The sequence below is a fragment of the Pantherophis guttatus genome, chromosome 7 (assembly GCF_059756535.1).
Source record: "Pantherophis guttatus breed Tessera chromosome 7, ASM5975653v1, whole genome shotgun sequence".
NCBI classification, from domain to species: Eukaryota; Metazoa; Chordata; class Lepidosauria; order Squamata; family Colubridae; genus Pantherophis; species Pantherophis guttatus.
This window is the reverse complement of record NC_142069.1, coordinates 73,529,680-73,549,157: the sequence shown is the minus strand read 5'-3', so window position 1 is coordinate 73,549,157 and position 19,478 is coordinate 73,529,680. Positions and strand designations below refer to the sequence as shown.

The 19,478-nt window shown below is 39.3% G+C and overlaps 1 protein-coding gene across 1 annotated transcript; it reads right to left on the bottom strand.

Moving 5' to 3' along the window:
* Positions 1-5,402: 5,402 nt before the first annotated feature.
* LOC117667869 (uncharacterized) lies at positions 5,403-10,708 on the bottom strand. The gene is made up of 8 exons (XM_087874233.1): positions 10,031-10,708; positions 9,642-9,820; positions 8,334-9,168; positions 7,856-7,961; positions 7,656-7,751; positions 7,225-7,305; positions 6,882-6,963; positions 5,403-6,315 (listed from the first exon to the last, which is right to left on the bottom strand). Exons 4-8 carry the CDS (start codon positions 7,943-7,945, stop codon positions 6,290-6,292), a joined length of 375 nt encoding a protein of 124 aa, XP_087730359.1. The 5' UTR covers positions 7,946-7,961; positions 8,334-9,168; positions 9,642-9,820; positions 10,031-10,708; the 3' UTR covers positions 5,403-6,289.
* Positions 10,709-19,478: the final 8,770 nt, after the last annotated feature.

Here is a 19,478-nt window from a genome sequence, read left to right as displayed (position 1 = left end):
TACATTGCTTCCTTTCTAACTCTGGGCAATAGTTATATTGCAAACCTTTTGGTTTCCAGTGTGAACATAGGACAAGCATGTGTGTATCTCTTTGTATCCTATTCAAGTAGCAATTGCCCCCTTTTTATGGTCTTTCTAATTACCAGGTTTCCAGAAAATAATGCTGTTTCCCCTAGCTCCATGATGGCGAACCTATGGCATGTGTGCCCAAAGTGGCACACAAAGCCAGGTCGCCCGGCACATGCAGCCTTGCCTGTTCATCTTCTGGGTTTCTGGTGCGCATGTGTGTGCGATGGTCAGCTGTCCTTCGCACATGTGGCAGTGCCGAAAACCAGTGTGTGCATGCGCACCGGCCAACTGATTGTCGGGTGCGCATGCGCGCCAAAACCCAGAAGTTTGGCTTTTCTGGAGCATTCCATTCACGCACACGGCAGTGCTGAAAACTGGCCTGCGCATGCGCTCTGGCCAGCTGATCATTGGGCGCGCATGCGCGCTAGGACCCAGAAGTTCGGCTTTTCCAGAGCACAGCCCCGATGAGTGCACACATGTGTGCGTGATGTTTCCATGTGACCTTTTTCTCCATCACCACCCTAGCTGCTGCCTTCCATGAGTTAAGACTAGAACACCCATCCCTAATGAAAGTTATACTCCAATCCAGCTTGTGAGTACTAGGTTAGGAAAGAGTGCACAAATGATGCCTTGAGAGAGCAAGGAATAATTTTAGATTGGTGGACCTATTTACAAATAAAATCCAGGTATCAGAAAGATTAAGAACAATGCGGCTTAGAACTTGGACTTAATGGGTTGGATAAAGTCCTTATGGGAACAGGCAAAAAGATCCTGGCTAAATTATACAATTATTTATTAGATGAAGACAGGGCTGAGGCTATAACAAAGAATCAAATGAGTGCATGGGAGAAAAATATTGGACATGACATAAATTTTAATGAATGGGAAGAGGCATGGAATAAGAATCTTAAATTGACCAGAGCCGCGACATACAAGGAAAATCATTATAAGATGCTCCATAGATGGTATTTAGCCCCGGCTAGGCTAGCAAAGATATATCCCAATATACACCCCAACTGTTGGAAATGTGGCCATGGTCAAGGCACCTTCTTTCATATGTGGTGGACATGCCCGGAAGCGAAAGGATATTGGAGTAAGATCAGGAGATGGTTACAAGAAATAATTGGGGAAGATATTGAATTAACACCGGAAATATTTCTCCTGGGAATAGTAAAGAAGCCATAAGGAAAGGAAAGGATACATATAATTACAGCCGCCAGATTGGCTTACGCACAATATTGGAAAGAGAAAACCCAGCCACTAGAAGAGCTTATAACTAGGAAAATACTGGAGTGCGCAGAGAGGACCAAACTAACTCATGAAATAAACGATGATGAGAATTCAGAATACTATACCGTGTGGGGAAGGTGGTATGAATGGATGAATGATAAAATGAAAGAAAGAGAAAAAGGTGTGTTAAATAAAAGCAAAAAGACACCAGAAACATATTTTGTATATAGTTAAAACCACTGCACATCGGATATTAATGGAAATGTTAATATATTTATGTTTTTAAACTCAATAAAGTTTCTTTGGGAAAAAAAAAAAGAAAAGAGTGCACAAAGACCTCTGCCAACATAACATGTGCTTAAAGGGAGTTTATTGGCACATGGCAAGAGCCAGCTGAGGAATAATCACAAGGGAGGTAACCATCACTCTGGAATGACTTTCCTTTTGGGCAGGGCCAAGATTTTGACAGATTTCATTGTTGTTTGATTTCTGAAAGCCAGTGCTGATTCACACTAGGCTGTAGAAAGATTCTCCTGATAAAGTCCCTAAGAATTATATACAAATTAGAATATTTCCCTCAGAAAAGACTGGCATTTTACCCCTTTGGGAATGCTGATGTGGAGCAATATCAATATCACAGGGTCTTCCTAAGACATTTCAAAGCAAAAGGCCCATATAAACAATAGGTGCATTCTACGTTATTTCCATTTTAACTGATGATTTCAAATGACAAGAAGGAAGGAGAGGAGAGAACATCTGCATGAATAAAGATTATTCATGGTGCAACAAGAAGGATCATTTGCAGTTGTCTCTGATTTGCATTTGGCTAACATTGATGCTATTTACAGTCAGGCTTTTCAGATACTATCTTTTTGTTTATTTTGTTTTTTAAACTGCTTAGGTCTCTTTGCTATGATTTGGTTATCTATTCAGCAATCCAAAAAGTAGTTAATCTTAGAAGAAAAGATTACTAGCAATAGATTAACACTACTCATGTATTTCTTATCACAGTCATAAATCAGAAGTCACTTTGACAGATGCATGCAATGGCTAAGCTGATGTAGAATTGGAAAAGGGTGATAAAACAGATGAAGGCTAGTTATACAGATTGAGATGCAGATTGCCCATAGACACATTGTAAGTATACTTTATCAATTAATTATTGGCATATTAAAAACCTATTGTGTTTGTGGAGACCTTAAGAGATAGTTTGAAACCTTTTGATGTGCAGGAGTTCAGTAGCTCCTCACTCAAGTAGGGTGCTAGAGTTTCTTTGTTCTAAAACAGCTAGTTTGAAATCTTTAATTGAATATTCTGGAAGGTTAAAATGATCTGCAATTACTCTGTCCTTGGTTTGAGATGTCAAAACTATATCCATTCAGTTTTTGTATAAAGTCTGGACTGTTTGTCTTGGATAGAATCCAGAGGGGCATTGCTGGCAGATGATGGCATATATGTCTGGCTGGCGAATTCTGGGAGTTGAAGTCCATAGGTCTTAAAGTTGCCAAGGTTGAACACCCCTGAACTAGATGAAGGCCATGTCAAAGTGCTTCTAATCTTATGTATAAAACTGGTGGAACTTGTGATGGTACCATTGGTATAAATGTGGAAGCACCAGACATGACAACAAACACAGATATCCACCTCACAGCCACATTTATGTAGCACAAACATTATTAAGATGGTATTGGTTTTGGAATCGTTGATATAAAAGTAGTAGTTCCTTCATAGTATTGGCCATGACGAGCAAAAAATGAGCAGCTTCGTGAACTAAAATGTCAGCTACAATGCTTGCCAAATGTATGTATGTATGTACATAAGTATGTATGTACATACGTACGTATGTATGTATGTATGTATGTATGTATTCATACATTCATTTTTACCTTTCTAAACTGCCCACCTCCCTCAAAGGGGGACTCTGGGCAGTGTGCAATACATCAAAATATAAAACAGCATATAAAAATTAAAACTTTAGAATTAAAAATTTTAAAAGTTATAAAAATTTCTAAGGAGACAAGAATAATTAAACCCTGTTTAAACAAAACTGCTTATCAGAAAGTTCTTTTTGCCCAATGTAGGTAAAATATTTTAAGTCAATTTAAATATTGATGTAATGACTGGATAATAGGTTTGTTTGCGCTTACCCAAAGAAAAACCACTCATAAGCCAATTTTGGGTAATTTAGCCAAGTTTGAGAAGTACTGATCTAGCTGTTTATTAGCTGGGCTGATTTCTGTCCATTTCATGAAAATGTGATGTTTCTCCGTTTAACAAAATTGTTCTAACCTGTAACAAAAAAATAGCGCTTTCTATCCACTTAGTGACTATTTCACAACAGTCTCACAAATAGTAGCAAATAGAAGTAGCCCCATTCTTATATATTATAAAATGTAAAACAATCAGATTAACCACTGAAAATCCTTCCTGAAATCATTTGCATATTAACATGTTCATCCTCCTTTTCATGGTCAGGAATCTATCCATTTGCTGCATACAGTATTTTAAGATTTGCTTTAAATGAGAAAAAAAACATGGTTTCCAATTTCATAAAACAACAGAAATGTATTTAGTTAAGAGATCAGTGACTAAATGGGCCGTACTGTGAAATAAGGATATCATGGATACTTTTGGGTACTTTTGTGTAAAACTTCCAACATACAAAGAACAGGATGACATGAAGAAGGATATATCAATCAACTTACGTTAAAGGCTTGTAAAAATACAAAAATAAGCCTTGAGGGAAATATTATCCCTTTGTTATAAAAACTCAGTGATAATACAATAGAAACTGAAACCTCTGGGAAGAGGAAAGATTGTTTGAAGAATAACTGAGGGATCAACTGAGGGATTTTATTATGATATATTGATCAATATTATGATCAATATATCATAATAAAATTTGCATTTCTCCTCGTAAATTTGGGGATTACATTATATAGTGGCTGATATAATACAGAAATGGATAGCTGTAACTTGCCTAAAAATTATTGTTGAGCAGGAAGATGATGGGTTTCATTTAAGCTCTTTGTCATATTTTTCTGGCCTCCTGTCCTCTCTTTCTTTTCATTCTTTTCTTCCATTCTGTGATCTCCACTGAACTGCTACTGTCACTCTCCGTCCACCTGCAGCTCAGTTAAGCATCATCTCCAGTACCTAATTAAATCTCAGTTCAACATCCCATCCTTTTACTTTCTTCCTATCCAAATATAGCTTGGATGATAGACATTCTCAATATATTTACACAGATATAAGCATATGTATATATAAGATACTGAAATAAGAGACTAAATATATCTTCAGACATTCCAATAAAAAGAACTGAACAATGTGTTGATATTTGCTTAAAAGAACTCAGCTGTTTGGCGGTTTTTTACCCAATATTGAGGATTTAACATTTTAATAATTTTAAACTTAATACCACTTCCAAAAAGTTGAACTATGAGTTAACAATAATGTCATTAAAACAAAGTTTAGAAAGGTAGCATTAATGAGAGTTCACTGTTTCTCTTTATATTATTAGAAGAAGCATTAAGGCTCAGGCGTACTTTTATAAAAATTAATCCTGCAGTACCCTTCCCTTCCCTTCCCTTCCCTTCCCATTCCTATTCCCATCCCTATTATACTTTTACAGGTAGTCCTCAACTTATGAGCACAACTAAGCCCAAAACTTCCATTGCTAAGCAAGAGGGTTAAGTGAATTTTCCCCTATTTTATGACCATTGCTGCCACAGTTATTAAGTAAATTGTTGCAGTTGTTCAATTAGTAACATGATTGTTAGGTGAATCTGACTTCCCCATTGTCTTTGTATGTCAGAAGATCACAAAAGGTGATCACATGACCCTGGGGCACTGCAATTGTCATAACAATATGCCATTAGCTAAGCATCCAGATTTTGATCATGTGACCACGGGGATGCTGCAATGGTCATAAATGTGAAAAACAGTCATGTCATTTTTTTCAGTGCTGTTTTAACTTTGAATGGTCACTAAACAACTTTTCTACAAAACACAGACTCATATTGTACCTTTATTTATGATTGGAAATCAGATAACCAAAGAAATGAGATATGAAAAAAGCACACGCTCTTTAGGAAAACAAGTGAAGGAATAATATCCAAAGTTTATTGATTGATTCAATTTGTACAGGCGCCCATCGCAAACAAGTGACACTGGGTGGCAAACAACCATAAAATCAATGAAACCATTAAAAACAGAATATAAAAATAAATACATATACATACAAAAGGGACATTTATATGTGCCCAGTTACATGCCACACTTTTAAGGCAAACACAAGAAAAAGAAGATAGAAATTCAGTCAAACACAAGAAAAAGAAGATAGAAATTCAGTCAAAAGGGCTCCCTTCAGACTTTCAAGGTTCTGTCAATGTAGCTTTACAATAAGGTAGAATTAATTCATTTAGTCATGTTTCCTCTCTGGTTTACCTGGGAGACATGACACAATGTTTGGACATTGTAGGGGTTGTATGTGTGTATGTATGTTTGTTGTCTATCTATCTACCTACCTATCTACCTATCTATCTATCTATCTATCTATCTATCTATCTATCTATCTATCATCTATCTATACTGTGTGTGTGTGTGTGTGTGTATGTATGTGTAAGTATATGTACATTGTGTCAGGCCTCCCAGGTAAACAAATTAAGCGGTAAAACTGATTATGGTTGGCATCTGCTCCACAACACATGCAGCTTCAATGCCATCTTTGAAACTCCAAGGGGAACTTCAGTAACAATGAGGTCCATTCTTCGAATGATCTAGAAGCACAAATATCAGGATTTGTTATAAAGTCGGAAGGTACAACAGAGCAAATTCAACTATTACATAAAATCTATTACATAAAAACTATTACATAAATCCTTTATAGAAGGAAGAAATGAAGGGCCATTCCCTGAGACAGGGTGGAAATTCTTTTCATCCATCCTTGAGTAACTGTATAGCTGGCTCAATGGCGGAGGGTGGGAGGTCACAGCTCCTCTACTTCTAGGTCACCTGCATGGAAATAAAAGGTAAGAAAAATTGAAAGAAAGAGATATTGAAATTTAATCTGTTTGCTACATAGGTGGAAAACATACAGGTTTTCCATCTATGGGAGTTGTCCTCAACTTATGACAATAACTGAGCTCAAATGTTTGCGATCAGTCATTGCAGTTTTAAATCAAATCACCACATGACTGAATTCAATTTTTACAATAGTTTTTAAGTTAATCACATGGCAGTAATTCCAAATGGAGATTATCAAGTGGCTGTATTTTGCCTTTTTTTTTTTTTGCTCTAAAACAAAGAAAAAATGATCATGTAAACATTTGAAGCTGATCATAAATTTGAGCTTGTTGCCAAGTACCCAAAATGTGATCACATGAGTTGGTGTGACTGTCGTAACTAAGAGGTTAACTAAGAGTAACTCTTTTTGAGTCTATCGTGCCTTTGCACAGTTGAACAACAACTGGTCATAAATTGAGGATTACCATTGGAAATACAAAGCGTGGGATTGATTTTCTATCACTTCATGTGTCAATAACCTCCCCTCCTCCCCTTAGTGTTCTAAATAAAGTTACCTTCATTAATGTAAGCATAGGTCTTTGCAGCATGCCAGATTTTCCTGGGAACTCCTGGAAAATCTTGCTGGACTTCATCAAGCTGGAAGATACAGAAAGAAGTGCCTCACACTGTTGCCAAGATGTCTCGTACAATAATTCTCCTTCCCTTGTCTATCAACACAAATATTAGTAGCAAGACATCCCTCCCAGGGATTCCTTAGTCCACCATCAAGTGGAATAAGAGGAAAAAGCCCCCACCTTTCACTTTGGTTCCAAGAGAGTGGTTATTTGAGAGTGGGGTCCCAAGAGCAATGGGAGACTGAAGGGCTACAATTCATGGCACTTTAGTTTTGCTACGTACATCGATCTTGGGATGATGGTTCCCGCAGTAGAAGAGCTGGTTCAGCATCGGTGAGAACAATCTGCCGTATGGGTCAAAGTGCTGTGGAATTGACAAAGAAAGGACACTTTTGCTTATTTCTGAGACCCAAGAATCTCACTGCCAAAACATAACATGTGCAATTTATAATACATCCTTGTCTCAGCCTCTGGGACCGTCCAGTCCCTCTAATAATGCTCCAGCATTCCTAAAATTTATTCCAAAGAGGTCTCTGCCTGAAGAACAGCAACTTTTGTGACAACCCAAGTTTCTCATGGTACTTGATGCCTATCTTAAGGAACAATCCTCCAGTTATTGTTCACATAGGGGCATTTGATAGGAGTTTTTTTCTGTTGATTTTTACACTGACCAAGTGTTCCTTCAAGCTCCTCATGGGATTTCTGGGCCCTTACCTTCAAAATAAAAATGAAGTGCTCTGAGGTGGGAGACTGCCAGAGAAGGCTTCTGAGTGTGAGGCCAAAGTCCTCCTCCATCAACTTCTTCTCCACCTGAAAAGAAACATAAGAGATGGTGCTTATTACTTTTGGGAAACATTTTTCCATCCATGCCAACATCAGAAAGGAAATTCCAGAAATGTTGATGAAGGAGGTACCTCAGGAACATCTTCATCTTGTATCTCCATGATAGCCATCCAAGAGAAGATAGAAATGTCTAACAGCATGGATTCCACTGGTGAGTCCATGACTGGTGTGACCTTGCTATGGGATCAAAAGAAGGAAGAGACATCAGTGCCCATATTAGTGAGCATCCCACAGTTTCATTTCCCCATAAGAATAGGATAAGCAGGCTCAACTGCTAGGAGAGATGGGGAGACCAAGCCACCCTCCCCTTTCTTCCCTCCACTTCATAGGGAAAATGTTTCCTTTGTTTTGGTGATCCAAATTGAAAGGATCCAAAATAAAACTTCTGGTTTGTATTCAAGGTGAACTGTATTACCATGTGAACTGTGTTGTATTGAGCTGCAAGGGGACCAGGGCGTGAGTGATTCTCTGAATGGCCTTCCCCTTCTTACTCACTGAGTACCCCAATCAGACTTTCCTTACCCACTGCAAAAGAAACAAAAGGCTGACCTGATATCGTATATTGCCAGCAAGGCAGCTAACCCGGCTGTGAAGCTGGTTAAATTGTGGTCTTGCAACAAAGCCTGCCAGGAAACAAGAGTGGAGAGAATTATTGATTTTTCTAAAGTCAACCAAGTTGCTCTAGAACCTCTTCTTTGTCTCAGCCCATTTTGACCTATGCTGCTGCAGCACCTCGCCTTTCAGTCCAAAGGAAAATTGCCCCATGTTAAGGAGCTTTTGAGCTTTTGCTAAACCTCCTGAGAACTCATAGTAGCTTTCCTCCTCTCCCTTTCCCTCTGATATCTCCCCATCCTCCTTGACTGCTGCCCATTAACTCTTCCCCCTTCCCATCACAAGAAGACTATATATATATTTATTTCTGGGCACATTTGCCCACATTTGCCCACTATTCTTAAGGAAAATAGTGCAGTGATCACTGAGGACCTGAATTATGTGATGTTCCTGTGTGATTGAAAAGAGTCAGGCTGTCAGTCAGGGCATCTGATTCTTCTAGAGCCCCCGGTGCTCTTCCTTTTACAAGGAAAGCTTGAAACCCTTCTGAGACTCTATCCATCCTAAGGAATCTTTTGCCCCACACTGAGATTGGGCAAAAAAAAAGGCTGGGATTGAAACCCAGAGGAAAAGCCCAGCAAAAGAACCTCTACTTCCAAGGGTACTACTATTTGCTGTGTCTCTCTCCTCCTCTGAAAGACCACTTGCTGTAGGTATTGGCTCATCTCCTGGTCTCTTCTAATACAGGCCAGCTCTGATTGCACTGCTTGGGGAAGGTCCTGTCTCTTGAAGAGGACTTTCTCTTTCCCTCGGCTGTCCTTTGTGGAGAAATCTAGGAAAGGAGACACAAAGGGTGGAATCATAGCAAAGTTTTAGATCTCCTCCAGATGAAGGAAAGACCCTAAAATCAGCCCTTTGCAGCATCCTTCTCTCGGAGACCCAATTCAAAGGCTTTTGTGCTTGCTGGCTATGTCTATTTTAGGGGAAAGACCTATTGCATTCTTTATATCCTCCCTCCCCAGTTCCCAGTCTATAGATAGCTTCCACTGAGCAAATGTGAAGTTTCCCAGAAGAGTCTCATGGAAGCATAACAACTTGTGGAAAGTTAATGTGGATTCAGAAGCTTCACGAGGAGGGGTGCTTAAGGGCCAGGAGCAATTTGGTTCTGCGCAGCCCCCAAATGTAACCTAGAATATAGGAAGAGGCAGAATTGGCTTCTCTAGATGCCCACATAGAGGAGTCCACTCCGAAAGGAGCTCCTTCCCTTTCCCTCTCCATCCCCTTCAACCCAAAGTGTGTACTCACCGTGCTGCTCCACTTTATGGAGCTCAATATCTATCGTGATTTTCGTTTTTCTTCGGCCAGACAGATTTGTTGCGTCTTCCAAGGTGGAGGTTGAAGGACTGGCTGGCCTGGCATTCCTTCTCATTCTCCCCCAACAGCATTGGAAGATTTCTCTGCAACATTTTCGAAATCTCAGGAACCTAAGAAAAGGAATGGAAGGGAGTAAAACCCCTTTTCCAGACTCCACTTGCTCTACCTGCTCTGTGTCTGGGACAGAGGGAGCATCTGGGCAAAGAGAGAAGCTCCTTCTGTGTAAATCTCTGGGAAGGAGCCCAGTCCTGAGGGCCTCCCTTCCCTTCTCTACCTTCCCCCTCTCCATTTCCCCATCCCAGGGCAAAGGCTCTTCTCACCACAATGTATTTTTGGAGATCAATAGGGAAACTTTTTTTTTCTTCCTCCCTTAGTGACTAGGTATGTTGCTCCCTCTGGACAACTTTGAAGATCAGATCATAGATGTCTTCTGCAGCCTGCCTCCTTACACACACATAGACAAACCTTCCACCTCCCAAAGAAGAAAAGACATTGAGAAAATCTTTACAGATAGCCTGTCTGAAGAACTATTTACATCTTGGAAAATATCTTCGCTCTCCTCAGTGACAACTGACAGTTGGTGACAGTTGGTGACCTTTGACCAGTGGTGAAATTTGTTACTGGTTCTGTGGGCGTGGCTTGGTGGTGGTGGTGGATAATGTGACTGGGTGGGCGTAGCCAAATTTTTTTTTTTTACTTTTAAAACCATTTTTTCTACAACCTTTTCGGCAAAGAGGTTGTAAAAAAATGCTTTCAAAAGGCTCTGACGATCCCAGCTGAGTTGCCTGATCGTCAGAGGGTTTTTTAAAAAGCCTCTGCCTATCAGGCAACTCAGCTTGGATCGTCAGAGGCATTTAAAAGAAAAAAAGCCTCTGATGATCACACAGCTCAGCTGGGCATGGGGGGGGGGTGTTAGGGATTTTTGCTACCAGTTCTCCGAACCACCTGCTTCCATCGCTATGGGAACATTTCACTCCTGCCTTTGACTCTGGATGGATGAAGTCAAAAGGCGAATAGAATTCCCAGAGGGCTGAAGGCCTCCTTTGGGATCTACCAAAGGATCTGCTCCAACTTTTCTGCATACACTGTTGGCAGCCAAAGATCTCTAGGAACCTACTAACAAATCTCTCAAGCTGCCTCTTTCTCACCTTTTGCTACAGAAGCCCTTTGGCTCTCTTTGTATGTAGCCTGCCTTTTTCTACAGGAGCTCCATTAAGCTCTCTGACTAAGCAAGGCTCACCAATGCAGCTTCTGGTCAACTTCCAGTCAAAATCAGTTGTGTTGCAAGCTGTGTGTGTGTGTGTGTGAGAGAGAGAGAGGGAGGGAGGGAGGGAGGGAGGGAGGGAGGGAGGGAGAGAGAGAGAGAGAACTCTGCTGGGTCTAGAGTCAGCTCCCTCTGTCCTTTCTGCTTAGGTGAGATACCCTTGTTAGCTGATGCTGAGTTTAAGGACAGCGAAAAAGCAGAGAAATTCTCTCCTGAGCTTTTAAACCTCAGACATCATTTCTCATACAGCAATCCAAGCCGTGAAAATGTATTCGTAGAAAAGATTCTACCCAAATAAAATATGGCATAGCTTAATGATGCCGGGCGCCAAATCACAACGCTTGCTTGTAGAGAAGTTCCAACATTGAGGGATTTGTCTCTTAAGAAAGCCGGAAAATTGGACTTTTCCTTTTTATTCAAGAGGCTGATAGACTGCCCCTTAGTATGGAAGCTCTATTAAACCATCTACTTAAACAAGACTCATTATGATAGCTCTTTGGTGCACATCACAGCTCTCCCCTCTCAATTCTTTCTGTTTCCAATAAATATTTGGAAGTGGATGCCTAAATGAATAATAAAGGTAAAGGTAAAGGTTCCCCTTGCACATATGTGCTAATCATTCTAGAGGACAGTGCTCATCTCTGTTTCAAAGCCGAAGAGCCAGCGTTGTCCGAAGACATCTTCGTGGTCATGTGGCCGGCATGATTAAACGCCAAAGGCACACGGAATGCTGTTACTTTCCCACCAAAGGTGGTCCCTATTTTTCTACTTGCATTTTTTATGTGCTTTCGAACTGCTAGGTTGGCAGAAGCTGGGACAAGTAATGGGAGCTCACTCCATTACACGGCACTAGGGATTCGAACCACTGAACTGCTGACCTTTCAATCAACAAGCTCAGCATCTTAGCCACTGAGCCACCGCGTCCCAATAAATGAATAATACTGTAATTTTAATAAAGTTAAGCAAAATGATGCTCTCCAGGTATGTTGAACTACAAATGCCATAATCCTGAATAGGATTGTCTGATGGAGGACATTAATTTATAGAGGTAGATAGAATCCAATGTTGTTAATCTGACATAGTCATTGGGAGAACCATTGAAATTTGGGTTTTTTTTTCTGATGTTCCTCTTGAGCATGCAGCAGAATTTACATGAACAAATCTAATTTCTGGACTTCTTTAACATCCTGTTTAATTTTATTTTAGGAAATCTTTGTTGGTACCATTCATTTTCTTACCCTGCACAAAAACCAACCACAATATTTTCTCTTCATCTTTCATTTGACAGACTATCTTTGTTTGACAGCCTTTGAGTCAGCTAGCAAAACTCAATGCTTTCCAGGGGTTTCCACAAAAAATCTATTCATTTGTTTGCCATTTTTTTTACTTGCCATGAACAAGCTGATTGTTTAGCCAGAGCAGCTTATACTGAAACAGAATTTTTGTTTTTTAAAAATCCATGTCTCGTTTTTTATGCACAGAGAGTCTTGTAATCTGACAACAATAATGGTTTGATTCCTGATTAATGGGGTCTTAAGCAGCTTATTAAACATATCATTCTTGGTCCTTTTGTCAAGGAAAGTCTTTTTTCTATCAGACGATAGGCAAATTAGCCATCTCAAAACCAAAAGTTGCACCTGAGGATACATTTTCATGGACTAAATAAACAACATGTGATCTTGCATGTATTCCAGTTTCAGTCATCCCTGCCCAGCATGTAAATTAGTGGACTTTGAGGTCCACCGTCATCTGGAAAAGCACATGTGTCACCCACCTTGAAATAAATAGGTGTAAAGAAAAGTTGGTGTATTTTTGTTTGAATCTTCTGATGTGTTCACTGAACTTTGTAATTAGATGACCAAACACATAAATGGGAATATTGTATTTTGAGACAGAGATGTAAAGCCCAAACAATAAAAGGGAAATTGGTTAAGAAAATCATCTCTTCTGATAGAAAAAAAATCTGAACGTTCTGCTCTTATGGTAGGAGAAAGAGAAGATGGATAGATGAAATTGTTCTTTGTATTGGAAGCAGGCTTGGGGGGGGGGGTAGGTGGGGGGGGAGAAGCCAATAGTAGTGGTTTTTCAATCAGAGGAAAACAGAGCAAAACAAAGGGACAAGGAAGAAGTGTTCTCTAGACTAGAAGTAACTCTAGACTAGAGTTGTGCAGTGCATTAAAGAGAAAAAGATGTTTCAGAAATTGCAGGAGGAGTTGTATAGCATCCATCAACAATTCTTAAAGCAGCTGCACATGGGTACCCTGCCTTTTTCAGGCCAACAGCTATATTTGTCCTTTGAGTGGCCCAACCAGCACAACACTCCAGTAAGAAGCAAGACCAGAACGTAGGTAAGTTTTATCAAGACCAGGGGTGTCAAACTGAAGGACCGCGAGCTGGATCGGCCCACCGGGTACTTAGATCTGGCCTGTGGGGCTGCCCTGGAAACAGTGAAGGACTGGCCCACGGTGCCTCTGCCAGAGAAAATGGATTACCGAGCTCAGTTTTCAGCTGCGATGGCCTCCTACAAACCTCTGCCAGTGAAAACGTTATATGATTAGTCTCCACCTAATGTGGCATTTTCCCTTCTCTTTTATCAGAAATAAATTCGGTGGCATTTCGGATGTACGTGCTCTCGGATTGCAGTCAAGAATTTCAGAACTGAGATTGGCCTTAGGCCTCCTGTTGCACACTCTTATGTTAGCATGATGCAGAACCCTAGATGCCTTTTTTTAAAACAAAATGTAACCCCAGTCATTTGTCAAGAAACCACAGAAAAGAAAATAGTGGCATGAATGGGTAGTCTCATGTATAAACTGTAGCTAGAAACAGCAGTGAATTCTGGACAGTGACATAATCAATAGAGACTGTTCTTTGTAGGATATATTTTACTAGGAACTAAATGCTTTTCTAAGAAGCAGTCACATACTAAGCAAAGGAACAGGTGTCTCTCTTTTTTTAAAAAAAAAAATCCCCTATTTGGCAAAACACAGACAAAAAATATTACATATTTATGCAACATATCCATGACATTTTAGTACCATTTCCTCAAAGCGTAACTAGACTCCTCACAGCCCCAACCTACCCCAATGTTCTGGAGGTTGGTTTGTTTTTTTTAAAGGAATTGTTGGATTTTATTCCATTGATTTACCTAAAGGATGATCAGGATTGACTAATAATGATGCATGAAATGAAAGCATTCCATTTCATAAAATGGAGGCAAGATACCGAAAAGAAGCTCTTCCAAATTCAAAGATGGTTAATAACTACTTTATGAAAACTATTTTGCTGAGATAAGAGTATGTATTGAATGCAAAGAGTGGATTCAGAAAAGCCCCAACAGTCAACAGTCAGTAATACTATCAAGAGAAGACAAAAAATAACTATTAGCCAATTCCAAATTCAATTTATTAGGGAGAAAGAAAGTGATTGAACGAGTATATGGTGACTCTCGCAAAATACCAGTCTACAAAATATTCATTTTAACTATAGATAAGGAAAGTTATTTTCAAATATAAGAGCTCTTTACAGAAGCAATGGTTACTTTTATTTCCTGAAATGAAAAAAAAAATGCTTCCCCTAGTGAAGAGTCTTATTCTCAGAATGATTTTCATTCAAATAAAATAACAGGATGCTTTTCAGAATAAGCTGCACTAGTTCCTTCAGAACATTGAAATATTCATTGTAAAGCCATGAAGGATGAATATTTTGAAGGATGCTTATCCTTCAAAATATTAATTTCTGCATTGTGATTGATATGAGTATTTTTATATATATACACAAAAGTACCATAAAAGAACAATGACCTGGAATTTAGGATGATCCGTAGTTCCCTCCCAACACACTAAAAGTAATATTAACATAGGCAACAACCTGCGCCATGCACATCTTCTCTTAGTTTTTCAATTATTACTATTACTATTATTATTATTATTATTATTATTATTATTATTATTATTATTATTATTAAAATTGATATGCTGCTCAACTCCCAGTGACTCTTTCAGTTGGACAATCTAGAATGATTGTCCAGTTCTGTAGGTTTTTCTCCCCAACTCGAGATATGTTCATGTGACACACACATATATGTGTAAACCCTATTCAAGTGATGTTCAAAGAAATCTACATATTTTCAGGTTTTTGCATCTCCTGCCACTTATTGTTTATTCCCATTCACTGATTTTCAACCACATCTCCTCTTCTCAGCTGGACTATTGTAATGCTCTCTACATGGGGCTCCCCTTGAAGAACACTCGGAGGCTCCAACTGGTCCAGAATGCGGACGCGCGGGTGGTTATGGGCGCAGCACGTTGTGCCCATGTGACACCCCTCCTGTGCGAGCTGCACTGGCTCCCAGTGGTCTTCCGGGTGCGATTCAAGGTGCTGGTTACCTCCTTTAAAGTGCTCCATGGCATAGGACCCGGGTACCTTCGAGACCGACTTCTGCCACCAATAGCCTCCCACTGGCCAGTCCGCTCCCACAGAGAGGGTCTCCTCAGGGTGCCATCGGCCAAGTTATGTCAGCTGGCGACACCCAGGGGAGGGCCTTCTCTGTGGGAGCCCCTGCCCTGTGGAATGAACTGCTCCCGAAAATGCGTAAGATCTCCGACTTCCATGTATTTCGCTGTGCCCTCAAGACCCTGCTGTTCCGCCAGGCCAGGCTATCAATGTAATGATTTTAAATTAGGTGTTTTAAATTTTGGGGGTTTTAAATTTGAGCTGAAACTATTTAATAATTTTAATTATTTTTAATTGATGGTTGTCTTTGTGCTTTTAATAGGCTGTACACCGCCCTGAGTCCTCCGGGAGAAGAGTGGTATAGAAATAAAATTATTATTATTATTATTATTATTATTATTATTATTATTATTATTATTCAGCTCAGGTTACACAAAGACCTCACTATTTCTCAATAAGGAGAGCTAGATGATTGATTGATTGATTGACAGACAGACAGACAGACAGACAGATAGACAGACTTTTCTTTTCTTTTCTTGAGAAATCATGAAGTTAGGAGGATACCCCATTCAGTTTTCAGGTAGCCAAAAAAACCCTATGGACTACCTGGGTGCTAGGATAAAACTATTCATTCTACCTCAGACAACTAAAGAAATTGTAAAACTATAAATCTATAGGATACTAGGGGGTGGTGGGGGGAAGAAAAATCACGATTAAAAAAAATCTGTTGGGTTGCAAATTGGCAAACTTCTTTAAATTAACTAAAGATCTTTACTATCCTGGTATTTCAGCAGTGCTAGTAAAGGGAAGTTTAGAGCCTGTACTGTACATAATAAGTGTTAGGCTAAGGTGGGAGGAGTTCCCTTCTTCTACAAAGTAGTCAATGAAATGTTTAAAGTTACTCTGCAACAAACCAAAGTGCTGTAGCCCAAACAGACATGGCCTCAAGTCAACATGATAAAGACAAGTGTACTTCAGAAGCAGAGCAGAGAAAGATGCCTTGGGGTCACCTTGAAAGTGAAAGGGGGATTAATAGAGGATGACATCTTCCATTCCTGCATCCCAGAAACAGTTGCTGACATGTTCTGGCAAGGAAGTAACTAGAAGTGGAGATAAAGTCATAGTTTTCTGCATATCAGTCTTCCACATAGAGGAAGAGACAGCGGTGAAATGCACTTACCTTCGCTACCGGTTCAGAAATGTGAGCATGCGCGCCTCTTCTGCGCATGTGCAGAGGGTCAAAAACGGGACGTAATGACGTCCCGGTGGGTGGGTGGAGCCTCCCGCTGCCGGCCCTACAGGTTCGCACGAGCCAGATAGATCCAGCCAGATTTCACTGCTGGGAAGAGATGAAGGAAAATCAGGGTAAGAAAAGTGGGGGTTGAGAGAGAGAGAGAGAGAGAGAGATGTAATGTAAAACTGGCACACTATGGGCTTCAACAGCCCACCACTGACTTGTGACAAAGCCCTAAGAGATTAGATTTGGCAACATGGCCCACAAGAAGGAAAGGTAGCTTATCCATGTGTAATAGGTAGCTTATTTCCTTGAAGTATATTTCATTAACTATGTTGTTGTTAGTTGCGAAATCGTGTCCAACCCATCGCGACCCCATGGACAATGTTTCTCCAGGCCTTCCTATCCTCTACCATCCTCTGGAGTCCATTTAAGCTCATGCTGACTGCTTCAGTGACTCTATCCATCCACCTCGTTCTCTGTCATCCCCTTCTTCTTTTGCCCTCAATCTTTCCCAGCATAAAACCTACCCTGTGGATGTAGAAACCATTATTCTAAGCAGACAAGGAAGAAGATGACATCTAGCCCAGTGTTTCTTAATTTTGGCAACTTTAAACTTGTTGACTGAGAAATTCTGGGATTTGAATTCCACACAGCTTAAAGTTGCTAAGGCTGAGAAACACTGCTTCAATCATTACTCTAGTTAAAAGATGGTGTGCAAATAGACACTTAGACTTTTAATTTAATAAACAAAAATCAAACAGTTCGACTTATGTTCAGAATAAAGAAAAAAAAATATCCTATGTTTCCTCTTCAGCAAGTTTGGAACTTATGGGTCAACTCCTCCATTTCCCTTTAAAGGCTAAATTTAAAACTTGAAATTATGAACAACACACAATTTCCTACTGAATCCAAATATATTAAACAGTGTCTTACTGTAATTATAATTAGTATAGGATTGAATGATTGATTCAGAGCTAGGTGTGATTAAGAGACTGTGATCAGAAGAAAAAAAAACTTCCCATTACTGACAATCATGGGAAACTATGGTCTTTCATCCTCTTATTATAGTTTTATTTTCTGTATGTTATTGTATGGAAAGTTATTATCTCTGTTGTTTTCTTTGTTAATGTTTGTCATTTTTATTTGGATTGATATACTTGGTACTTTTAAAACTATCTACATATAGTGGTACTGTAAATTGGTACAATCAGTCTAACATAGTAAAATAATTGGATGGATGGATGGATGGATGGATGGGTGGATGGATGGACAGTATTCTGACCACTAAATAATATATAATGTAATATTTGTTGAACTTTGAATACAGGCCAAACAGTTTGCAAGTTGACCAATTACATCAATTTCAGTTTAAAGATGATCATTGGTATGCAAGCAATTACTTTTTTGAGTGATTCCCAGGAATAAGAAACATGAAAAGCTAATATTGATTTTTGCCACTGTGTTTCTATCAAATAGCCCTCTGCCCCCATCTTTTTGCCGGATTTCAAAAGAGCCATTTGCTTTATTACCAGACCTTTTGTGTCTTTTAGAGTAAAGCAGGCATTGGGAAATCAGCATCTTTTATATCCATACTGCATGTTTAAAAATGATATTATTATTATTATAAAGATGAAAAACCATAATATGCAATGGCCTGGGAATTTCCACAATTTATCTAAAATATTCTGGTTCCTGTTATAAGGAAAGACATTGAAAGGGAGCATTTTGGCATACCAGCAGTTTTACTTAGATGGGGAAAAAGAGACCGAACAGCATGTAAACAGCACCTGTTTTGACCAAAATGCATAAAGCACTATTTTTCATAAATATCATATACCAATGTGAGAATGTTAACATCTCTGCAACTGTCTACGGTAGATTAGTAAATAGTCTGCAACTGCAGTGAAATGATTTCTCACTTCCTCAGTGATTTATTTTAATCAGTTTTTGTGCAGTCAAATAAGTCTGAGAAATTATATTTTGGATTCCCTGCCTTTTTACTGTTTTGTCATATCCCCCTCACACATGATTTGCTTGTAGATTACATTAACAACTAGAACCTGGATATAAACATTCCCAGTAGTGTCTAAAACATTAGGACACAAAAATATCCCCAAGCCTGATACAAATCCATCATGACATCTGACAGAAGTGTGTAAGTTGCAGCAACTGACATCATCATTCAAGTGTCATTACTTGCCACCTTTATTCCTTCTTTCATAAACACCACTGATTATTCCACTCTTAAATGTTTAGGCTTCCGTATCTGTTACGTGATGTGCTGTTTTTGCCTGCATCTGAAGATTTCTCTCCTGGCTGTTAAATCTCACTTCAATCTTGGTTCCTGCTTCCATTAACAGTTTCCTTTCCTTTAACTGTATTTCTTTCTCTCAATTGGTATCCTGCTAGCCTGTTTCCAGAAACAGATTCTCAAGTTTTATATAAATAATACCAGTAGGCAATAATAAAACAATAAATTAAATTGCACTCCATAAGCAGATGAGTGAATAGCAAAGCATTTTTTTTAAAAAAAGCAACAGCAGTAAATCAGTACTGTAGGAAAACCAGTCCCATGCTACATCTCATAGATCACATGTTTTCCATGCAGAAAGGTCAAGATTCCAGAAAGTCCAAGATATCTAGAAAGCATCTTCCTTTCAACATACTGAAATACTGCTTGCTAAAATATGTAATACTGAGAGCTGATTGATAAATATTCTGTATCTTATGCAGACAGTTTCTAGGACCAGCCTTCTTCAACCTCATAGGCTCTGGTATAAATTTCAGAATTCCTGAGGTTCCATACCAAGAT